This window comes from Canis lupus, chromosome 6 (assembly GCF_011100685.1).
Source record: "Canis lupus familiaris isolate Mischka breed German Shepherd chromosome 6, alternate assembly UU_Cfam_GSD_1.0, whole genome shotgun sequence".
NCBI classification, from domain to species: domain Eukaryota; kingdom Metazoa; phylum Chordata; class Mammalia; order Carnivora; family Canidae; genus Canis; species Canis lupus.
The window spans coordinates 18,505,590-18,522,768 of record NC_049227.1 but is presented as its reverse complement, the minus strand read 5'-3'; the positions used below and the strand labels follow the sequence as shown (position 1 = coordinate 18,522,768).

The 17,179-nt window shown below is 51.8% G+C and overlaps 1 protein-coding gene across 21 annotated transcripts; it reads right to left on the bottom strand.

Moving 5' to 3' along the window:
- Positions 1 to 1,142: 1,142 nt before the first annotated feature.
- Positions 1,143 to 13,432, bottom strand: ATXN2L (ataxin 2 like). Of its 21 annotated transcripts, none has more exons than XM_038539933.1 (24): positions 12,994 to 13,295; positions 11,420 to 11,456; positions 11,182 to 11,238; positions 11,023 to 11,094; positions 10,524 to 10,674; positions 10,015 to 10,139; positions 9,076 to 9,167; positions 8,457 to 8,657; positions 7,563 to 7,738; positions 7,269 to 7,382; positions 6,070 to 6,285; positions 5,909 to 5,980; positions 5,373 to 5,443; positions 4,895 to 5,190; positions 4,737 to 4,806; positions 4,102 to 4,248; positions 3,910 to 3,982; positions 3,632 to 3,819; positions 3,189 to 3,318; positions 2,982 to 3,103; positions 2,618 to 2,830; positions 2,199 to 2,442; positions 1,890 to 2,049; positions 1,143 to 1,621 (listed from the first exon to the last, which is right to left on the bottom strand). In XM_038539933.1, the coding sequence occupies exons 1-23, from the start codon at positions 13,293 to 13,295 to the stop codon at positions 1,895 to 1,897; spliced, it is 3,324 nt and encodes a 1,107-aa protein (XP_038395861.1). In that variant the 3' UTR covers positions 1,143 to 1,621; positions 1,890 to 1,894. The 21 variants fall into 21 exon arrangements, with proteins under 21 accessions (XP_038395861.1, XP_038395860.1, XP_038395863.1 ...); XM_038539931.1 differs by having other exon boundaries at positions 1,158 to 1,644; XM_038539947.1 differs by having other exon boundaries at positions 1,158 to 1,644; positions 1,890 to 1,926; positions 2,253 to 2,442.
- Between the last annotated feature and the right edge of the window lie 3,747 nt (positions 13,433 to 17,179).

Genomic DNA, 17,179 nt, shown 5'->3' with positions numbered 1-17,179 from the left:
CTGACTAGCCACCCAGAAAGGGGAGGCTTGTAGGCCCAACCCAAGAGCTGTTTTGAGTCACAACTGAAATCTGTGACTTTACAGCACAGGCAGAGAGGTGGGCTAAACAAAGGACAAAAGCTTCACAAAAGACTATCCAGCAACAGGGCAGGTTTGCTTTACTCTCCTTCCTCAGCTTCTGAGGTGAGCTGAAGTTTTGTGGGACTTCTGACTGCATGAAGGCAGGGACCTTCCCGTGAGCCTCAAGGCCACCCAAAAGCACTGCAGTCCCATCTGCACCTGAGCCATCCTGACCCCAGGTGACTTTCCTGCTGCCCCCTTGCCCCTAGTGCCAGCCCCTGAGCTCTTCCGCTGGGGACCCCAACCCTGCACATTTGTTTTCCTCTATCTCTATATACCCTCTCCCTCCCACATCACAGCCACCAATTATGTTTTCAGACTCACACTGGATCTCTTCCCCGTGATGTGATGCAACCTTTACTTTTCCTGCCCTGCTTTCAGCTCCTCTTCTCTGGCTTTGGTCTCAGCTGAAACACCTCTACCTACCCATGAATACCAGCCCTGTCCCCTTGATGCTCTAAGGGCAAAATGATGTTCACTTAAAAGACAAGAAAACCGAGGCCAGGACACAGTAAAAATTGCAACCTGTTTCCTTGGGAATAACCGAACACTTCTGCAACCTATCACTTCCACATTCCCAAACCTAGCTCTTTTGTGCCATTTAGGCCCTGGTTTAGTTTCTTGCTCCCCTAAACCAGGCTCCTCAACCCAGCCATCTCCCCTCTTCTGCCAATGGGCTCATCTTCACAACACCCACCAACACACCACACCTCCCAGCTATGCATCCTGTAGGCTGTTTCCAGCAGCCAAAACCACTTTTCAGTGCAGAGGTAGATGAAATTCGTAAGTACTCACACTAGCAATAAAAACTTGAAATCGTACCTCAGGATGAGGCCAGCATCCAAGAATAAAGCCACTGGGAAGCTGGGTGACCCGTGGCAGTGACAGGACAAGCATCCTCAGACCGTACTGCCACATTCTCCCCACTGCTGGGGGCTACCTCAGTCCTCCGAAGACTTCACAGCTACCATCCTCACTCTGTTCTCCAGAGGAAACCACAGGCAGGTTAAGTTAGTTTAAAATTTTATTTTTTTTAATTTTTTTTTAATATTTTTTATGTAATAAAAAGTAAAAGTCCTTGTCCAACCATCCTTGTGGGGCATCTGTCTGTCTGTCTCTCACACAGGTCACTTCAAGTTAATGGGGAAGAAAGAAACAGGGGCCCAAGTCTGAGGTTATAAATAATAGAAAATAAAAGATCTTCCGTCTCCAGCGGGGGATAGATGAGAGGATGGGAGGGCAAGATGGGGTGGGGACGGGCAGGGGCAGAGCAGGAACCCCCCCACCCCCGCTGGACCCTGGCCCTGCCCACTTGAGGCCCCTCCCCTTCAAGGTGCTTGGCAGGAATTCCCCAGCTCCCCCAGGGGAAAGGGGGGATTGGGGAGCTGGGACTGGTCCGAGCTGCTTGGGGGAAGAGACATAGATCACTCTTCCCTCCACTCATGGAGGTCTCAGGTCGCGGCCAGGACAATCTTCAGTTCCCCGGGGGGTGGAAGGGGAGCTGCTGGGAGGGATGAGATTGAACTGGTTGGAGGGGAAAGAGAAGAGAGCAGGAGCATTAGAACCCAAGCAGCTGTCCCTTCATCCAATGCCGTCCAGTGTGGGGTGTGGGGGGAGTGTTTGGGTAGGAGCGGCCTCCTCAAGGTGTCTCATGGGGCTGTCAGAAGCACAGATCAATCGCTGTTTCCCAGTGAGCCAGAGCCCTTACTCATGTGCCCAGCTCAGCCCCCCACACCCCAGCCTGGCCCTGTCTGCTGCGCTGACCTTACCTCGGCTAAGTCAGGAGACAGTCGGGGTCACTGAGAGCTGGGGAGGCAGTGGGGAGGGGGGCTGCTGGATCACAACTGAGCGAGGACGGAGGGAAGCAAAGGACAGAGCCAGGAGCAAGCCCCTGGCGGCGGCGACTGTGGCTTCTGCCCACCCTACATACTTCACAGACAGGTGCAGGTCGGCGGGCGCCCTGTGGGACAGCCCTGCCTCCAAGACCCCTCACTCCCCTCCCAGAACCCGTGCATCCTGCCCCACCTGCAGCCCATCAGCTCTTCCATGCCAAATTCCCCCAGCTAACGAGAACTCACGAATCCTGTCATCGGCTCCTCCTGGAAATCCAGGCGCCTGGCCAGGCTGCTCACCTTGGGGGTGTCCGATGTAGGGATAGGGTGAGGGTGTGGAAGCTGAGAGTGCAGGCACCCCACTCTGGGGCACCGCGCCTTGGGGGGGGCCCCCATGGCTCTGGGGTGGGTGCAGCAGCATCACCTGGGGCGGGTGGGGAGCCCCAGGGTGAGGGGGCGGGGCTGCTGTGATTCCAGTTTGGACATGGGCCTGTAGAGAATGAGAACAGCTGTGAGCAACCCAGAAGCTAGACATGGGCTCTGAGAATGCCGGTGTTAAGAGCACTCAGGAAAGGAACACCAAGGATTGAACAACAGGACAGGCCTGGGTCTTGAGTCCTGACAGCAAAACAGAAGCACAGGAAATAAGTTCCTTGGGTTCTTACCTGGGTAACATGGGCCATGTTGGTGAAGCCGTGGGGCAGCTGCTGGTGGGCATGGATGGCATACACAGCGGCTGGTTGGGGGAAGCTGCTCTGAGGGGACTGGGCAGAAGGTCCCGGTGGCAGAGAAGGCGGCGTGCCTGTCAGGGCCCCTGGGTGGTACAGATTCTGCTGTGGCTGTCCACTGCCCAGGTGTGGGGCCTGCCCCGCCTGGTGCTGTTAGGGGGAGGGGAAGGGTGAGTGCCACCCCGCTCCTCAGGTGCCAGGGCTACCACCCACTGACCCTGAACCTCCCCCTGGGGCTCCAACCCCCTCTTCCAGCTACCCCCTTCTGCCCGGACCACTCAGGATCTCCCAGGGCAGGCACCTGGACGGGACTGGGGGCCGCATGCTGGGACTGCGGCTGGCTCCCAGTAGGCGTGGTGGCCGGCTGCGGCTGGTGGGCATGGAGCTGCGTGGCATGGTGTGGATAGGACTGGTGAACAGTGGCTACAGCAGGAAAGAGGGAGAGAATCAGTGCTAAGCACACTGGAGGCAGCTAAGGAGCACAGTCCAAGAAGGACACAGAACTCACCATAGAGGGCTTGGGGGGTGGGCTGCTCTGCAGAAGGGTACTGAGGAGTGGAGGACGACACAATGGCCTGGGGATGGCTCCCCGAAGTCAGCATGCGTGGGTTGCTTTGAAGCATGGGGGCAAACACCGGCTGGAGGGGCAAGAGAGAAGTGGTCAGCACATCCTGCCACCTGAGAACCCGAGTACAGCACAATTCTGGCCTTGTCACAACCACTCCTTTATAACATTCACAGTGACCCCAACAAGGAGATAACTATTTTATCTCTACTGCAAAGAACAGCAGCACCTTGCTACAAGTCCTACCACAGTGAGGACTGAAGCCCAAGTCTGACACCCAGAACACTGCTGGCCTCTCTCAGCCAACTGAGTCTGGATGATGGACAGATGTGATCCTTAGCTCTGTTCCCCACCCCACCCCCACATCCTCCCTGTGCCTCGGTCACCTGCGAAGGGTAGTGGGCCATGGGCTGCATCATGGCAGGCTGGCCTGGGAACTGCTGCGGGGTATAAGGGATGTAGGAAGAGTAAGGTGTGGCAGCCACCAGAGGTGGGCCAGCAGCAGCGGCGGCCTGCATCATCGGAGGGGCTGAGGCTGGCTGGTGTTGGTCCGAGCGCTGGGGGGGCAGGGAGCCTGGGATATGGGAAAGAGTGCCAAGCTCAAGCTCCATCTGGAGGCAATAAATGGGGCAGCCCCACCAACCAGCCTGCGAACTCCGCTCACCTTTTGCTCCCCGGTACTTGCCCTGCTGTCCAGGCACAGAGTTGGATACAGGATATGGATACATCTGAGGTGCCTAGGGACAAGAACACAGATGAAGCTGAATACCTTGCTCACAAATGCCCAGAACAGACCTCATCTGGTCCTCACCAGCCCAACTGAGCCTTATTCCAGACCTGGCTCAGTCTCTCTTACCTGAACAGCTGGTCCCATATGGATCTGAGGTATGTAAGAAATGTACTGGGGGCTATAGAGCCCACTCTGGCCTGCTGTCAGCACCGGGATAGAGGGAGTTGAATGAGTTCGGGGCCCCGGAGAAGTTGGGGTACTGGTCGATTTATTCTGTAAGAGACAACGGAAGACACGTAATTTTGCTTTTCGTATGCCCCTCCAGTGCCTAAACAGCAATACAGCATTCACAGTGCTGCATGCCAGATGCATTCCACCCTGCATCTTGGTTAAGCCTCACATTGGACACCAGGAGACGGGCATTTTCAAATTATAGGTGAGGAAACCAAGGCAAAAAAGTTAAATAGTTTTTCCATGATCACCAAGCTTTTTTTTTTAAGCACAGGAGTTCGAACCAAATCAGGGGCCTGAATGAAATCCACACTTAACTACCCCAACTCACATTTTCCTTGAGCTGAACCCCCTAAACCTCAGGGAGAAACATATAAACACTCCTCAGAAATATCATGACCCTTCATTCCCAAGCGTCACACCTGTTTTCCCCAGAGTAGCCCAACTTTCACAGCCCCTCCCCCATGCTCTATCACCCCAACTCTCAAGCCTCTCAGGAAACCAGTCCTCATTTTCCCATCCCATCTCACCACAGACAGCAGAGGCTTTGTGGGATTGAACTCCTTGGCGTTGGGGTTCAGTGTTGATTTCTTCACTTGTCTGTGAGGAAAGAGGAAAGTCAATCTTCACAGCCCTTCATTAAGGGCTCCTCTCCCTTAATGCCCACCCAGCTCCCCATCCTACTCACTCAGCAACCGGGCCCTCATCCTTGTCGTCTCCCTTGATGAGGCCCACTGGGGGGCTGCCAGTTTGGCTTGGGCAAGGTGGCGGGGGCTGCTCTGGCCCCTCAGTGCCTCCTGCTGGTGGCAGGGGCGGCTTGTCCTCTTTATCCGATACAGACTCCGTCTTGGAGGAGACCGGGGACCCCACTGGCTCTGAAGTCAACAGACCATCAACCTCCTTCTCTTTCCCTTTGGCATCCTCCTTTAAGATCCGGGGAGGAAAAGGATCCAGGCTGGTCTCAGGGGAGCTACTGGACTGCAGCTGGAAGGAAAGCAGCACGCATAGAGTACTCAGACAGCTGGTTTGGACCCCAGGCTTGGCCTCCCTTCTTGCATCCTTGCTCTCATCTATCCCCCCTGGTCCTAGTCCTGTGCCTCGCCTCTTCTATAAGCCCCCTTACCACCTTCATCCTAACAACCCTGGCTCTTTCTCAGACTCCTCACCTTAAATTGGGCCCCAAACTTTCTCAGCTCTTCCAGTTGAAAGCGTTTCTGTTCATTCTGAAGGCCAGGGACTAGGACAAACAGGGAAAAAGGAAAAAATACACATTTCTCTTCTAAAAGGTGGTAACAATGCCAGTACCCCAAAGGACAAAGAAAACAAGAAAAAAACCCTCACGAGTTCTATAAAGCAAATCAGGATCACACAACCAACCACACGCTGTTTCTGAACCCCCACAACTCTCGTTACCTTTTTTTAAAGATTTTATTCATTTTCTTAGAGAGAGAGAGAGAAAGAGAGAAGGGGAGAGAGCGAGAAAGAAAGAGAGGAGAGAGAGAGAGAGCGCGCGCACACGTGCGCAAAAGCAGGGAGAAGGAGCAGAGGGAGAAGGAGCAGCAGACCCTGCCGATCAGGGAGCCCGATGCGGGGCTCAATCCCAAAACCCTAGGATCATGACTGAGCCGAAGGCAGACACTTAACTATCTGAAGTGCTCTCCTAATCAAAGGGACATTACACCTCAGAAAACAAAATCCTCACCTTTCCCAGCTATCCGGGACAGCTCCTGGGACTCCAGAGTTCTCCCAGGTTCCTTGGCTGGAAGTTCTTTTACTGAGCAAGACAAGACACATGCCTGAAGGTCCTTCTGTCCAGAACCACACTTCACACTGTCCACAAGCCCTCATCCAGTTGGCTCTTACCATCTGTGGGGGCCAATGAGATCTTTGGAGAAGCTGGGGAAATGGAGCCTACCCCAGGATCCACAACCGATGACGTCACAGGGATGGAAGCTGAAGAGGTCGGTACTGCTGAGCCGACGACGGGGGGCTCAGGACAGGAAGCTGAGATTGGGGCAGGGGCAGCCGACTTGGGAGAGCGCGGGGGGTACATCCGGCCCACTGCAAGAAAAGGGAAAGCTGTACGATGGTTACTGCTGGTCAATGAGTAAGGGGCATAGGAAACCCATCAGAAACACAAGGAAAGTTTATCCACTTTTTTTTTTTTATACGCAAGGTCACAAACCTAAATGCCCAAGAGAACAGACAGGTGACAAATACAGGTAAGATAGACTCTTGGGCACTATAAGAGATCGGAATGTTTATAAAGGCAGTCACAACTCAGCAGCCCCAACTAACTAGGATCATGCTGTCAGAATACGTTCAGTGTTTGCAGAACTTTTTTTTTTAAAAGAACTTTCTGTATTTCCAAAGAAACCAGAAATTTTGTCTCCTGTTTGAAACCTGTTTTAAAATGTTGATAGCTAAGTTTGACTTTTTTTTTTTTTTTTTTTTTTTTTTTTTTTAAGGAGACTTGGCCCAATGTGGGGCTTGAACTCACGACCTTAAGATCAAGAATCACATGTTCCATGACTGAGCCAGCCAGGCATCCTGACAACTAACAAAAAACATCTGCCAGCCAAATGCAAGCCATGGATTGCTGTGCTGGCATTTCTACATGAGGGAAATAAATTCTTTCCTAAAAAAGCATAAATCCAAGCCCCTATAAAACATCTCATATTGGGGCAGTCCCAGTGGCCCAGCGGTTTAGCGCCGCCTTTGGCCCAGGGCGTGACCCTGGAGACCCGGGATCGAGTCCCACGTCGGGGTCCCTGCATGGAGCCCGCTTCTCCCTCTGCATGTGCCTCTGCCTCTCTCTTTCCCTCTCTCTCACGGTGTGATCCTGGAGACCCGGGATCGAGTCCCACATCGGGGTCCCTGGATGGAGCCTGCTTCTCCCTCTGCCTCTCTCTCTCTCGCTCTTTCATGATTAAAATAAATAAAATCTTAAAAAAAAAAAAACAACTCGTATCTTGAAACTGTCTCCCATTTCAGTATTCCCATAACTGATACTTACAGCCCCCCACCAATTTGTTTCTTCATATATAACACTGAAATTTTACCTGCAGGAGGAGGTGGAACAGAAGCTTCTCCAGAAGGCCTACTGCTGGGTGAAGACAGAGTCTTGGCACCACCTCTCAGAGGCCGCTGTGCCTTAGGGGACATGCGGGAAGGGCCTAATTTTTTTTTTTTTTTTTAAAGATGGGAAAAAAGAGGCAGAGTATCTGCTATTACATTATCACCAACACATCACCCTTCCAGCCCGATCATGTACCCTTTCAAGGATCCTTCCCACACCTCCCTTCCTTTCCTCTTTTCTACCCCCTTAACAAAAGCCTGCTTGCTTGATAACTCACCTCCATTGATACCACGTGTCTCAGAACCTGGGCCAGGACTGCTACTGTCAAGGTGGTGAGGGCCACGAGGCGGCAGAGAGCTAAGGCCAGGCCGGCCACCCCGGGAACTACTGCATCGAACTCCTCCCCGAGGACCTTCCCGAACTCGTTGGGGTAGAGGGATATATTTTCCCTCCCTAAGGGAGAGAGTTCAAGTATGGTCAATTAGTCATAAACCCCACACATTTTGGAAGATGAAACCTTTCCTTCTAAAAGTGCACACGCACACATGCATGCGTGCACACATGCACACACAGAGCCTAGTTCCAGCTTTTTGCACTACCCCGCTTGAAGATCTGTTCTGGTTAAATGCTCTGTAGCTATAAGCTTATGACCTTAGGTTGCCTCAATGCTGACCTGACCAACCTCCACAGTTCTACCACTCCTCACCTATGAGAAAGATAGAGTCACAGCGTAGTTCAAAGTACAGCTTTTACAAGTTATTGAACATCATGTACGCTTTGATTTCATTTACTTTAAAGCAGATGTACACATATGGATGAATGTGCAGAGAAAAAAAAAAAAAAAGGACTATCAAAACTCAATACTTTTCCCTTAATCTGTAAGTTTTAGTTTTGTTACTTTGGGAAAGTTACTCATCTGCTCTAGGCCTCCATTTTTTTCCCCCCAAGGCCCAGCGGGAAGGGCCGGCGTGGGGCTGAGCGTGGACACGGAGCGTCCTCCGCTGGTCACTCCCTTGGAGGCCTCCATTCTTAAACCTGCAAATTGGGAGTAACTATGTACTAACCTACATCTCACATGGCCGTGAAGCTTAAATTGGAGCATACAAAGCTCTTGGCCCAATCCCTGGAGCATCCAGAACCCCAAACACACCAGGCTGTCCCCAGCAATCACCTAGATGCCAGGCTGGGGCTCTCTCGTCCTGAACCCTGCCGCTGGACTGCACTATGCTTCTCCTCTTCAGTGCGTCCATCATCGTTCTCCATGGCGATCCGCAGGCGGTACTGGGGGCTTGATTCAATCTCTCGAGCCAATTGGGCTGCACGCAGCTCCCGCTGACGAAACTCTTCCGAGTTGTCCTTCTCCAAGGGTACCCTGAGAGGATCACCATAGACCAGCACCACCCCAGTGTCAGGGGACAAGAGAAGAGAAGAGAAAGGAAAAACATTTGCCAGTCCTATCAGCAGCTCAAGTATACAGATGTTTAAGCCCTCCAGCAACTCAGCACACATATAATGGGCACCTACTAGGTCCCAGGAGGGGCAACAAGGCCTCTCTCTGAACTAGAAGAGTATTATCTAAGCATGGGTTAAGTTCTAGAGGAAAAGTATGGATGAATGGACAAGCAGCAGCTAATTCTACCCATGAGATGGCCTGATATTTTGAGAGGACAATTACACATAAAGCAGACCAGGAGTGTGGTAAAGGCAACCTGGACACCCAGAAAAGCATGAACAAATGCCATGACCCCATGCCTCAAACTACACCATGTGGCAAGTACCAAGACACTCACGTGTAAGAAGAAAGACTGCTATCATAGGTGGTCTTCACACCATAGTTCTCCTCGTTGAACTTGAACATTTCATTGGGGTCCCATCCGTTGGACTGAGGAGGGATGCAGGAGAATGTTTTTAAAACTCAGCAAGGAAAACAACAATGACCTGTCATTCTCCAACACCCGGTTGAAAAACATACAAATCTGACCACACCAAGAATAGAAAAATAGGAAGGAACAAGGCTGGTAGAAATATCAACAGTACTACCAATTTGTAGCACAGATTGGCAACAAGTAAAACCAAAGTTTTAAGACCTAACAAATCCATTTCCGGGTTTATGTGCTAGAAAAATTTGGCATAGGTGTACATGGGGACACACATTCTTAAGTTCAGTAAGGCACTATTTTTAACAGCAAAATAATGGCAACAAGTACCAATCAGTAAACAAAAAGATAAACACGTTTTGTTGTATATACATGTATGTGTACACATATAAGCACAAGTAGATGGAAGTTAAAAGCAGTAACTAGAACTATACACCAACATGAAAATTCAAAAACAAGCAGGGAAAACAAATTCTTGTGCAAATGAAATAAAGTGTAACAATGCATTAACTCATAAGAATTTTTAAATGATGCAAAGTATTTGTTTTTAGAAGGTATATGGGTCTACATGGTCCACAATCTTGCTTATGCTTTGTTAAATTGAAGAAAAAAAAAATCTTCAAGCAAATGCTAATAGCTGTCAATCAGAGATAGTGGGAGAATACAAATTTTTGCTATTATTTTTTTGTAGCTTTTTGTTTGGAACCTGACAGCCATCAATGGGCAACAGTAAAAGACTTTTCTCTCCCTCCCCAGAAGCACTCTTGGTTCAAGAGTGACATCATGGTCAACAACCCACACTCGGGCAGCAGAGTGCCCTGCTCTCAGGTTCTCAGGGAAGGGGGGCTGTACCATGTCAGACTCGAGGTCATAGTCATCGCTGTTGCTGTCGCCCCCTTCCCAGCGCTGAAGCACCTTCTCTTTGTGCTCCCCATTCACCTTTGAGTTCATGGCAATAGCTGAATCAGTGAACTTGTCTGTGGGGGTAGAGTCAAAGATCAGGAGTCAGGGGATTCTTTCACAGCCTTCTTCCAACACTCCCACCCCCAGTAAGTAGTTGGGGAGCAGAGAAAAGTGTGTCAGGGTTGGGGGAGGGGAGAATGTGGCGGGTGCAGCACAAGACTCATCTTAAGAGATCAAGAGGAAGGAGTTGAAAACAAAGCAAGGAAAACATGAAGAATAGCAACACAGGCCAGAAATTCATCCCACTGTAACTTAGACATCAAGACATATTTTCAAGAAGAAAAATCCAGCCCATCTCCTCAGACAAAAAGATGGTAAAGGGGAAAGGAAAAAAAAAAAAAAAAAAAGTCATTATGTAATTGCTCTCTGCCCTCTAGTCTGACATAAAAACCCAATACCTTTAGTAGCATAATTGAAGTCAACATTCCGGAAGTGGACAAGCATGACATCGCTTGGCTTAAACACCATTGTGTCTACAATGTCTTCCCGACGAGGGCCACCTGCTGGCTCAGATGCTTTCCGGTGTACAGCGTCTACTGCTAGTTCAAACTATAAAAGTCCCATTCCCGAATAGTAAAGGGTCAATATCAGGAAATGTGATGGTAAAAATATGACTACTTTTCTTTTACTCTTTCCAACCTTGTCCCAACACCACACTATCTCTCACAAACAGCCTTCTCAACATCAGCCCAGGACTAAGTATTTTAACATTAAAGTACCCAGTCCTCAAACTTCCAACCCACATTTCTTATTGCTTCCAGCACCACTCTGGCACAGAGCTACAGAAATGAGTAACACAATGCTGTCCAATGCTATTCAACTCACATCTCCAGTAAGCTTATTTCATCCTCCTCCTCCCATGAAATTCCAAAAATAAACTATTTTGAGTACACTAACCTTTGAGCTCAGAGTCTTGAAGATACCTTCATATATGGTACCATTCTTCACCTTTACATCACAAGTGGAGCCCTGGAAGAGTGGAGAAAAAAAAAAGTGTCTCCAGCAAACTGGTGCTTTACTCGTCTCAAACAACCTAGGGTTTAGCTACCAACTTACCACAACAGCTGTAAGAAAATGCAGCATTCTGGAATTGTTGTAGACACCCTCGAACACCTATCAATAACATAAAAGAGCTAGTCAGCACTTCACCTTCCTTCTGAATACCCACACTCCACTCACACCCACTTTGTATGTGCTGGGCCCCAGCTCTTCTGAGCCCAACTATTTGTGCACATGATCTGTCCTATATCCCCACACGTTCCTCTGTACTTTGGGGGTGAGGGGTGGCACTCACCGGTGATGGTGGGGGTCCCTTTCCTGTGCTTTGTCCCCTGTGAGAAAGGAAACGAGAAACTAGTTACTTAACCACATTCAATCCGTCTTATAGAATTAATTTCAAAGAACTCGGTTTCCTAGAACCACATACCCTGAGAAAATAATTTAGACTACCAACCAATTAATCAACAAGATTTTCAAGTTCTCACCTCTCAGAGGAAGAAAGGCATAGACAGTAAAAGTCAGGAAACACGTTCCACCAAATGCCACTAAAAATAAGACCTTGATCAACAACGGTTGTCAATTCACAACCTTCTCACTTTCTCCAAGAGACCAGGGCCTCATGCTTCCAAGAAAGCAATGCTACAGTAGTCGTTAACCAACAATCCACCCTAGACATAGAGGTGAAAGCTCAGGGAATGCAGATTCAGAACCACCTAGCTCAGGTACGTTACCTCTCAAACAGAAAAGACAATCATTTTCACCAGCCCTACGCCCCAAAGTCTGGGAGGAGGGTACTCCCTTTACAACCCACCCTTCTCGACCTCTTTTACTCAATACCACCCACTCCAGGAGGGGTCACCGATCGCCTGGTTACCCTGCTCCTCGCTGGCTGATGTAACCGGCGGTTGAGGAGGGCGATGAGGGGGCCGTTGGCGGGGCTGGGGGACAGCGCAGCCGCAAAAGCCATCCACGGGGAGGCCTCGCCCGGTTCGCGCCTGCGCAGTAAAGCCCACGGGCCTCCAAAATCCCCCCTCCCGCGACCAGAACCCACTGCGCCTGCGTGTACCGCCACTCTCAATTCCATTAACCCACACACAGAAGAAACCGAGTGCGGTGTCCACGACTCATCCACAAACACCAGGCGAACCCGTCCACGCACACTTCCGAACCCTGCCCTATAGGTTACCCTCGGCTCACGAACGCCCGGGTCATGAGACAGAGCATCCGCGCGCACGTACGGGGAGAGCGCGCGCGCGCTGGAGGTTCCCAGCCCGCAGTCCTCCCAGGCGTCCCTCCTTCCGTCCCCCCGCCCACCCCGCTCCCCTCCTACTGGCCAGACCGGGAACGGGGAGGTAGCAACCTGCTCCCAAGTCCCTCCCTCCCCATTGGCCAAACTGTGGGCCGCGCGCCCCCCTCCATTGGCTACGGCCGGGGACCCCTTCCCGCAGCTGACTCCCTATTGGCTGAAGCCGGGGACCGCGAGACCCTTCGTGGTAATGGAGCCGGGGACCCCGATCACCTCTTCGCCCCCCCAAAGCCTCGTTCTGACGGCGCTGGGGGGATGCGCCCCGCCTGCCCTTAGGGCCCGAGCCCCGAGGCCCAACGAGGCTCTGAGAGCTGAGCACGGCCCCCAAATGTCCCGGTGGCCGCGCGGGGACCCTTTCCCTCCGACCTGTTAGGACCGGAGGGGGCCCGCCCCTAGCCTCGCGGGAGTTCCCCACTCCCCCCCGGCGCCCCGCCAAGGTGGCCGGACTGGGTGCCCGCCTCGCGCAGGGTCCTCGGGTCCCGGCCGCTGGGCCGGAGCCGCCGCCGCCGCCGCCGCCGCCCCGCAGCCTCGGCACCAGCGCCCGGAAGCCCACCCCTCCTCACCTGGCGCTGCCGATAGCCGCTGCCCCTGGCCTCTCCTGATGTTGCTGCTGCGGCGGCGGCGGCTGCGGCGCCAAGATGCCCTCGGCTCCCCGGCGGAGCCCGCTCCCGGCGGCGGCTGCAGGCCCCAGGCAGGGAGAAGCGGCCGCGGGAGGCCCTGGGGGAGCCGAGGCGGAGGCCAAGGGCCCCGGGAGGCCGCCGTTGGGAGGGCTGGTACCCCCGGGAGGCCGGCGGGCCACGGCCTGTTGCGTGGGGGGCGGCTGCTGGGGCTGGGAGGTCTGTTGTGGCGGCTGAGGCTTCAACATGATGGCAGCGTCCGGAAGGGGAATTAGGGGGAAGGGAGGGAGAGAGGAGGCCGGGGCTAGGCCCCCGCCGGAGAGCGCGGGAAGCAAGGGGGCTCGGGAAGCCGGGGACCCGCCGTTGGCGGGCGCGGGGGGAGCCCCGCGATGTCGGGGGTGGATAGAGAAGACCGCGGCGCGAGGAAGCGCCGCGAGGCGGAAGGGGAGGGGGGTCTCGCGGGCCGGAGGAAAGCGAGAGGGCGCGAGCCGGCCTGGCGCGCGTGCGCGTCGCCGGGGAAAGGGGAGGAGGAGGAGCGCGCGGGCGGGAGCTCCCGACGGGGGAGGGGCGGGGAGGAGGGAGCGGCGGCGCGAGAGGTCCGCGCGCGCCGGGGCGGTTGGCTCCGGGCCGGAGCGGGGAATAAAAAGGCGAGTCTCGCGCGCGCCCCCGGCCCCTGGGGTGCGGAAGGAGCGGCGCGGGCGCTCACGCGCGCCAAGGGGTTCGGGTCTCTAGGTCTCAGACAGCCCTAGAGGTTGGCTGCCGCTGTCGCTTCACAATGAGCGTGTGAAGCGCGGGGGGAGGAGCCCAAGTAGCCGTGAGGAAGGAAGAGCCGGCCGCCCCGCCTACGCCGGCGGCGAAGCGTCGGGATGCCTCCGCCGCAGAGTGAGGTGTCACGGCGGGGCGCGCGGTTCTTCCGCCGTTTGGGGCCCGTGGGCGGAGTCTAGTGCAAAGAAATCCCACGTCTAAACCCGCGTGCGCCCCTCTTAGGCCGGTCCGAGGCGTCGTGAGCGGTTACTCGGGACCTTGTCTGCTTTAAGGAGAAGGCGGGCGGACCTTAGGAGGTACCGGCTTGAAACGCCGCCTGTTACAGAGAAGTCTGCGCTAGATCCGAAATCGTTTTAAGTGTCGACGGTTTAATACCTAAATGGTTTCTCCGTGCCCTAGAACGAACCCTTACACCGTAGTAACAGAGACAGAAGGCCAGAGCACCTATAGGTGTAATTCAAAGATCCTCATTCAACTCTTCAATGAAACCAGGCTTTATGGCCTCAAAATTAGTTGGGCGTTAGAACACGGGGCTGAATGCGTCGGATACAACCGTGATGTAAGCACGTCCTGTCCTCCCCGAGGTAAAGCTGGCGGTAGAGGACATCCACTAGGTGAAGCATAGGGCGCCATGAGAGCAGAGAGGAGTGACACTGAATCCGGCGTTGGGTGATGGATTTCTAGGCAGGGGAATGTGGCCAAGTTAAGAAAAAGCGTGGCAGAAGTATAAAATGAAAGAGATTTAAAAAAAAAAAAAAAATGAGGCTGGAGAGGTAAGGAACCTGGGACTAGATTTTTAAGGAGACTGGGACATCGTCTTCAAAGGAGCAGGGAGCCTTTCACAGAAAACCAGGAGGTCAGATTTGCATTTCTAGAGGATTACTCCTTGCAGTGTGGAGAGTGGAGTAGAGCAGTGATGAGTCTGTGGTCTTAATCCCAATGAAACTTTGGATATCTCAGTCTCCCTGGATCTCAAATCTCCCTTCGCTCCAGACATTAGCATTGGAACCCTTCCCAAGCCCTCTACCACCAACAGGCACATACCTAGCTAAAAGCCAGCCTTACTTTTGGGGGAAGTATTCCTTCTCTCCCATCTACCTCCAGGCTTCAAGTGTGTTATGTTCTCCTCCCGTGCTTGGCTGGCAGATTTCCCCGTTTCATTCTAAGAACTCCTTTAATTCTTTTTGTTTCTGTCCACTCCCTATGGGACCTTACTGATACCGTTCCTGCAGTATCTAGCACAATGCAGGTAGTTGATTAAATACTTGTGAAGTGAATGGATCTGAGTGGTGTCTTTAAGACTCTGTCTCCTGGATGCTTAAATAACACAGCCCAGTGTTCTCCTGGCATTCCTGGCATAGACTGCCGCGCCTCACTCCAGCCTCTCTATGCCACTTCTGTCTCCCCCCAGGTACATCCTGCTCCTACCCTCAAATTCTTAAGTTTTAGCCTCATGAAACTCCCATTCCCATGGCACACTTTGCCCTTTTTCTTTTTCTTTTTTTAGATTTTATTTATTTATTTATTTATTTATTTATTTATTTACTTATTTATTCATGAGAGACAGAGAGAGGCAGAGACATAGGCAGAGGGAGAAGCAGGCTCCCTGAATGGAGCCTGATGTGGGACTCAATCCCAGATCCTGGGATCAGGCCCTGAGCCAAAGGGCCTCAACTGCTGAGCCACCCAGGCATCCCTCACCTTGCCCTTTTTCAACTCTTCCTTTACAAGTGCTGTTTTTTCACTCACCATCTCATTCTTCAACCTCAGGCATCAGTCTTTTTTTTTTTTTTTTAAGATTTTATTTATTCATGAGAGACACAGAGAGGCAGAGAGAGAAGCAGGCTCCCTGAAGGGAGCCTAATGGCGTGACTCAATCTCAACACCCCAAGATAATGACCTGAGCCAAAGGTAGATGCTCAACCACCACTGAGCCACCCAGGCATCCAGGCATCTCTTGTCCTTTTTTTTTTTTTTTTTTTTTTCATGAGAGAGAGAGAGACAGAGGCAGAGGGAGAGCAGGCTCCATGCAGGGAGCCTGACGTGGGGCTTGATCCCGGGTCTCCAGGATCACGCCCTGGGCCAAAGGCAGGTGCTTAAACTGCTGAGCCACCCAGGCTGCCCTCCCTAGTCCTTTTGAACATCCTGTTACTGACCTGCTCCTCTGGGCTCCCAGAGCACTGGGATGTTTTGGTTACATGCAGTTGAGGTTATAAAGGGCAGGGACTATATTTACTCATTTTCCTATCCTTCATGTTTAGATCAGTGACTGGCACGCAGTCACTCAAATTGTTTGGTAAGTGAATGGAATGTTATCTTACTGAATGCAATTTAGAAATTATATATTGCTGTGATTTGATATGGACTGATTTCCATGATATATTATTATCTGAAGAGAGCAAAGTTTATAGTCCAAACCATGCTACCTCTTGTTTAAGGAAGAGGAGAAGAAAAGAAAACAAATGTATCTGCAAGTTTTTGCAAAAAAAAGGGTGCCTGGGTGGCTCAGTTGGCTAAGAGGCTCCCTTCCGCTCAGGTTGTGATCCCAGGGTGTTGGGATCAAGCCCCACATCGGGCTCCTTGCTCCATGGGGGGCTCCCCACTCAGAGGGAGCCTGCTTCTTCCTCTCCTTCTAGCCCCCCCTCCCCCAACCCTGCTTGTGGTCTCTCTCTCTAATAAATAAAGAAAATCTTAAAAAAAAAAAAAAAGAAGAGGAGAATCAAGAGACGTGTAAACCCCAATAAAATTGGTTACCTATGACAGTTAGGGGTAAATGAGGGTTGCTTAGTTGTTCACATTCTTATGGAAGGAAAACAATGGAATACAGACATTTATAAATGAACACAACTCTATTTCAGATGAATAAAAGTAATCCACTGAAAGGGGAAATATAGAACTAATTCAAGTAACTTTCAGGCACCCTCTGCCTAAAGAAAAAACTGGAAACCTTGAGTTCTTAGTAGGTTTGCAATAGTGATAGTGGCATGGCAATTTGAAATTATTTTGGGTATGGGGATTGAACATGCAAGTAAACATAGACATTGCTAGGAACCAGGGTTCTCACTGGAGAAGTAGGGAAGAGCAATTATGGAATGAAAGAAGTGAGCAAAAACTTTGTGGGGCTGAGCAGGAACAGGACATATCAGTGTAAAATTTATGGGAAAAAAAAGATGATAGATTGATTTACACATACCTAGTTCTCAGTTCTTGGTTTCTAAATATCCCACAAAAAAAAGCCCAGGGCCCAGGGCCTCTTGAGGGCTCCTTCCTCAGTCCAGCTTGGGCAAGAACAAGGAAGATACCAGGGGAGTTTGGAATATTTTGTTGTGCCAGGAAATAAGTACTAAAAAAAAAGTATTAGGGCATA

Bases quoted from the DNA above. Each gene is read 5' to 3' on its own strand.
- ATXN2L (XM_038539932.1), bottom strand. From the start codon at position 13,295: ATGTTGAAGCCTCAGCCGCCACAACAGACCTCCCAGCCCCAGCAGCCG. The intron at 4,807-4,894 runs GTGAGTAGGATG...CTTTCCTCACAG, and splicing joins GATGAGGGCCCGGTTGCTGA to ACAAGTGAAGAAATCAACAC. The intron at 3,319-3,631 runs GTGACCGAGGCA...TTGCCCCTCCAG, and splicing joins TGGCCCACTACCCTTCGCAG to CCGGTGTTTGCCCCCATGCT.